Source organism: Orussus abietinus, unplaced genomic scaffold, assembly GCF_000612105.2.
Source record: "Orussus abietinus isolate OABI.00-Male unplaced genomic scaffold, Oabi_2.0 scaffold117, whole genome shotgun sequence".
Lineage (NCBI taxonomy): Eukaryota > Metazoa > Arthropoda > Insecta > Hymenoptera > Orussidae > Orussus > Orussus abietinus.
The window spans coordinates 168,564-174,468 of NW_019394287.1; the positions used below are offsets into that span (position 1 = coordinate 168,564).

Sequence of the window (5,905 nt, forward strand, 5' to 3'; positions counted from 1 at the left end):
TGCACCGAATCGTTGGAAACTTTTACGTGTGATTATGAAGGCAGACCTACGGAAGAACGCGATGTCCATGAAATTTCATTTCTCAAACAAAAATGTGTCCTTGGTCTGGAATACATAAAATATGTTTGAAAAATGAAATTTCATGAGCGTCGCGTTCTTCCTTAGGGCTTCCATAATCACATGCTGAAGTTTAAAATTATTCGGTACACCCTGTTTGGAGAAAAGTTTTATAAACATTTTGACGTTTCCGTAAATATATATATGACACTTTCATACTACCTTAAATGGAAGAAAACAGTCGCAAGTCCTTAACTGAGAAATTTGTGAAAAACTTTACGGAGAAAAAAAAAAGAGCGTTCAGCGAAACCACAGTTGGGATAATCTTCCCAGGAGGTTATCGCAACCAGAGTGACTTATTAAAGGAACAAAGTACATGAAGAGACTATAATAAGCACGGTAAAACAACATCGATCCTTGCTGTTACCTTGATTAAATGGTGGAGTAACCCTTCCTACGCTACGGTGATTACTTCAACTGCCTACCCAGATTGTCCCGGAATTGTTAGGATTACCACAATTGTGGTTTTCCTGAACATTCTTTTTTTTTCCGTGTTGTTGCTAAATCGCCGCAAATCTGGTATCCAATGGTGATTGATTATTTCTCCATTTTCAATAACTCAAAATGAAAACGAATCGCTTAGAAATAAGAATTGTACAATTCAAGCATCCGCTAATTTATTAAGGAATCGAAAAGATACGAACTCTGAATATTAAATATTTCACAGTGAAAAGCAATGTCATAACAACTTGATGCTTCAATTCCAGAATTGTAGACACGAAAAATAAAATGCGACCGTTCATTGAAATTTGCTTGTTCTTATATTTTTGTTTTGGTATTTTCTGAAAAAATTGAGAAACGAAGAAAGATTAATAGAGAAGAACGGGGGACGAAGAAAACTACTCGGTTCCGACTTTCGTAGAAATACGCAGGTTTATTGGAACATGTACATCGTCAGGGCGTCGTTAGTTGTCTTCTCCTTTAATAGTAAAATTTCCTTAAACGCTGATCTTGCCGCGAGTTAACATGGACAGACGACAGCTCGAAATGGACGAACGGAATCGAGGAATTCTCCAGTATAAAAGCGCGAGCGGCGCGGACGAAATGCTTCCGGAAATTCGCACCGAGAGGCGACACGACGAAACGACGGAGAGAGAGAGAGAGAGACGGAAGAAATGGAAAAAAAATTAAGCGATTCCGAGGAGCTCTTACCCATTTGCAAAATATCATTTTTGTTCCTTCTACCTCCTCGCCCGCTTAGCGACGAAAAAGTGGACGTTCGCGAGTTCTCGAAAGCCTCCGCGTGGCCGCTCGCGTCTCCGAAAAAGACGAGATCCAAAGAAGTGGAGCTCTAAGAAAAGCCGACAATGCCTGTCGGGCCAAGGACTAATCGAAATCGTCGGGTAGGCGACGGCAATGAGAGTAGTTATAGCGAACTACCGCGACAATACGCTAGTCGTCGATGCTATTTACATTTATATAACGCATCGAGTGTTCCAAAAGCACCGCCGGGATAAGTCACCGACGAGATGACGTCCTCTCCTTAATAGTTACGTTAAAAATCGGGACTGCAAATTTCTCCGTAAAGAAAAGAAAAAAAGAAAAGCGCAGGATGTTCGGTGCATTTTATGTTATCGCCCGCGACTTTACTTTTGAAACACGCGACATAAAAGATTTCCGACGACTGTCCCGCTCTTTCTCATTCTCTCTCTCTTAATAGATATTTTTAACCCTAATATAGCGTATCGTTAAAGAGTCCATTTATATATCTACATATATTTATATTTATATATATATATATACCTCTGTATAACATATAATATTGTACATTATGCGCGTTAGGTTAGTGCCGGCTATCTACACGTACGTATCATACAAAAGAAAAGAGAAAAGGACACTGGACGTGACCCGGCGAGACATTTCATCGGAACAAATAAAATTCCCTAAGCCGCGGATACGGGCGCGTCTGTGCACGTTAAAAAGAAAAAGAAATCCGGCGTTAAAATTACCGCCATCCGCGGCCAATCCGAGTCCCCGTGTGATTTGATGCCAACTTTTTTGGCCACCTCAAATTCGCGATTATCGGCATTCGATAGAATTACGCCAAGCAGGTTCAACTAGGATTCGACCGACCGGATTTCTTTTTTGCACATGATTTTTTTCGCCACGCCCGTTGCGTTGCGCGGAACGGGGGTGCGTGTCTTGCAACCGGGTCACGAGCGTGTGCACGATTTCGAAGCTGGGTAAGTTCCCGATAACGTCCTGCGAGAATTCAGGTAAAAAAAAGGAGCATTTTTAACAGAAAAAATCGCAATGAATCCTATTAACACTAAACCTACGGGTCAAATTGACAGTTTTAAATGGTATTTGTAATGGGGTTATAAATCGTCGGTAGGTTTAGTGTTAAAATATATCGATCAGAAAATTTTACGGAACCGCTTTGGGCTGAAAAAAAAAAAAGACTTTTTGGAGTAATTGGAGTAATTCGCGTTCTCCGAACGCTTTGCCAAAAGAATGGACCCCAATTAAGGAAACGAATAATCGTTTAAAATATCGTTCCAAGCAGAGTTTTCCCCAGCTTCGATTCCCCTTATTCGTGCGCTAGTCCGTCGATTGGGTTTGATTCTTCAATTTCACAGTTTATCACAATATTCGTTCTTCGTCTAAACCTACACCATTTCGTCCTTCGCGGTGTCGGAGCGCTCCGTTTCCAGGACCACGGAAGAGCTCGGACGACTACGTCTTCTTGGACCAGCTCGAAGGACATGGCCGACCGGTTAACGAATTTCACGATTCGAAATTCGACAATCTTGCCGGAGCGGAAGAGAGAGACATTATCCGAAGCGCTTATCCGACATCGACATATCTCACGATCTCCAAACTTCGATATCTCTTCCGCAGTTCACGATCAAGTTTATCGAAATAATCGCGAGGCGATCTAGATGCGACCGGGGGAGAATGTAATTCGATTGACGAACAATATGTAATCGAGTCACGGCCGCGAATAAAGTAATTAAACGGTAACTTCACTTCGGTACTTCGCTATCAACACGGTATCGGGCCACCGCGATTTTAACGAGTCGCTCCCGTTCAACTTTTGTTTTATCAACAACCAACTGCAATTTAAACTACGAAAAATGTGATAAGTTCAATTCGCAGTTTATGGGAATTTATTTGTAAACTACATTCTTCCCCGTCCCATAATATCGATAGCTAATTTACATGGGAACCGAATTACATCGACGACCGTCAACCGATTACAGCGGGACCGGTGGATTTACCCCTCGTCCATTTCTCCGGACATCCGAGCACAAGACGCGTATCCGGATTACATCGCTCTACGGAGAAAAGAGAACACCGAGCATTCCCAGAAAGATCGTCAGCCGCAAGCCCCAAAGAGTTCCATTGGAAGAATTACCTCCGCGATCGACCCGCTCCAATCCACCTGCAATTTAATCACTTTCTCAATTAGAGACCTAACACCCACCTAAAACCGCAACGAAACACGACACTCGCGAACGATGGCTCATCCGAGGGCATCGACTGCCCCTCCTCTTTCCCCTTGACCAACAAAAACGTTCCGATCTCGACTCTGTGCATACTCGATCAAAGTTCGTAAACGGAAGAAAATCGAAAAACCACCAAAGTCTGTGTACACCCTTGCCCCGGCGTGCTGCACTTTCCGGAAACCGCGTCCTAACCCCACATTCTGGAGCGACGGAAATCCCGCGAGCCGATCTCGAGAAGAGGCGCCTAGGGCCCAGGGTCCCGAGTTCACACCCAGGCGGCCTCGACGCCGTCGGCGCCCTCGGCGCCCTCGGCGGCCTCGTCGATGCCAGGACGCCGCGGATGGGTCCCCAACGGGCGGGCGGCGGCCGCCGCGGCGGCCGCGGCGACTCAGGCGAGGGCGTAGTGGTGGGTGGCGTGGTGTCACAATCCCGGGGCCGCCGACGACGGGGGTGGCGGAGGCGCACCCGACGCGGTGACACTCGCGTGATGGTAAAGGGGGCTCTGGTAGTAGTCCTGGTGGTGGTTGGCCATGTTGTGGATTGGCCCGGCGGCGCCGGCGTTCCCGTGCATGCCGTTGTGATGGTGGTGCCCGGGCGGCGCCGAGTGGTGCGGGTGATGAGGGGATCCGTAATTCGCGTAGCTCTGATGCAGCTGCTCGTACATCTTAAGCTCCGGAGGCTTGGTGTCCTGGGTTCCGGGGGAGGTGGCGGCGGTGGCACCCGGGAGTAGCCTCGTGATGCTGAAGGGATGGCTGGCGGCGGTGTAGGGGGGCTCCTGCTTGAGGGTTCCGCTCATCCCGTGGTGCAGAGCGGCGGGGTCGGCCAGGAGATGCGGGTGCAAGCCCCTGCTCATCATGGCTGCCAGCTCGTCCTGTGCGGCCCCCAGGTCGGGCCCCAGGAGGCCCCCGATATCGGAGGCGTCGCCCTTGAGCGCGGCGTGGTGCTGGTGCAGGCCAGCGGCCACGGCCGCGCTGGCCGAGGCGTGGTGGTGATGGTGGGACGAGACCAGCGAGTGCAGGTCCTTGTCGTCCTGCGGCGGCGGCGGCGGCTGTTGCTGCTGCGGGGGTTGCTGCTGCGGCTGCTGCTGCTGCTGCTGCTGCTGCTGCTGCTGCTGCTGCGGAGGCGCGTGGTGCAGGGCTCCGTGGACCTTCTTCCCGTGGGTCAGCTCGTGACCCGAGGGACTGCCGTGGCCGGTCCCGGGGTGGTGCTGCTGGTGCTTGTTGCTCTGCCTGCTGAGCTCCTTCTTCTCGTCCTTGAACCTCTTCTGCCGCCTCAAGTAGCACCCGTTCTCGAACATGTTGCCGCTCTCGGGGTGGAGCGTCCAGAAGGAGCCCTTGCCCGGCTTGTCCGGGGTGCGCGGCACCTTGACGAAGCAGTCGTTGAAGCTGAGCGAGTGCCGAATCGAGTTCTGCCAGCGCTGCTGATTCTGCCGGTAAAACGGGAAGAGGTCCATGATGAACTGGTAGATCTCGCTGAGGGTCAGCTGGCGAGTGGGTGCGTTCTGGATGGCCATGGTGATGAGGCTTATGTAGGAGTAGGGCGGCTTCGCGTGGGTGTAGCTCCTGCGGTAGGACTTGTCGGTGCGAGCCCGCTGCACGGCCGAGTTCGGCGAGTCGGGCTCCGCCAGAGCGAGCGGGTCGCGGATGCCGGCGCCGCCCGCGGGTGCCAAGGGGCCGTAGCCGACGGCGCTCATGCAGGCGCCGCCGCCACCCATGGCGGCGCCCCCGTAGCCCCCCATGGCCCCGCCACCCATCGACGCCATGCCCATGGCCGAGCTCATCGAGCCGACGTTGAACCCGCCGGCGCCCTGCGGGCTGCAGCTCGGGCCCACGCCGACGCCCATCGACATGCCCATGGAGACGCAGCCCATGGAGTTGATGGAGCTGTAGGTCGGCGCCATGCTTCCCATGCCCGACATGGCGGCGCTCGTCATGGCGCCCCCGAGGCCGCCCGCCTCGCCGTACAGCTTCTGGGACTGCAGCATCGTCATAGAGCCGAGGGGCCGCGCGCCGTCAGGCCCGGGGCATCGGGCCCCGACGACGACGAGCGCGCCGCCGCGGCGGCGCGCGCCGCCACCCTGGCCGGCCGGCCGCTCACCGAGTCACCGTGCACTCCGAGGGATCGCCGAGACCGCCACTCGCACCGACCGGGACGCGCGGAACTCTCCCGACGCTCGACTCGCCGAGGACGCTCTCCGTCGACCGCGGGCCGATTCCGCGGCGCAAACACCGACCGCGACCCCCGGTTTTCGAACAATGCGTGCCGCGCACTCCGTCGATGACGTTGCGATAGGGGTAATTGTTGTCCCAACAACTATATAACACACGGAGCCCGAGTAG

General features: G+C 52.6%; 1 protein-coding gene across 1 annotated transcript; it reads right to left on the reverse strand.

Annotated features, from left to right (window-relative positions):
• Positions 1 to 989: 989 nt before the first annotated feature.
• Positions 990 to 5,556, reverse strand: LOC105702780 (silk gland factor 1). The gene has a single exon (XM_012430613.1). It carries the CDS (start codon positions 5,554 to 5,556, stop codon positions 3,988 to 3,990), a length of 1,569 nt encoding a protein of 522 aa, XP_012286036.1. The 3' UTR covers positions 990 to 3,987.
• Positions 5,557 to 5,905: the final 349 nt, after the last annotated feature.

What these genes read in the sequence shown, in the direction of transcription:
- LOC105702780 (XM_012430613.1), bottom strand. Translation starts at nt 5,556, where the DNA reads ATGACGATGCTGCAGTCCCAGAAGCTGTACGGCGAGGCGGGCGGCCTC.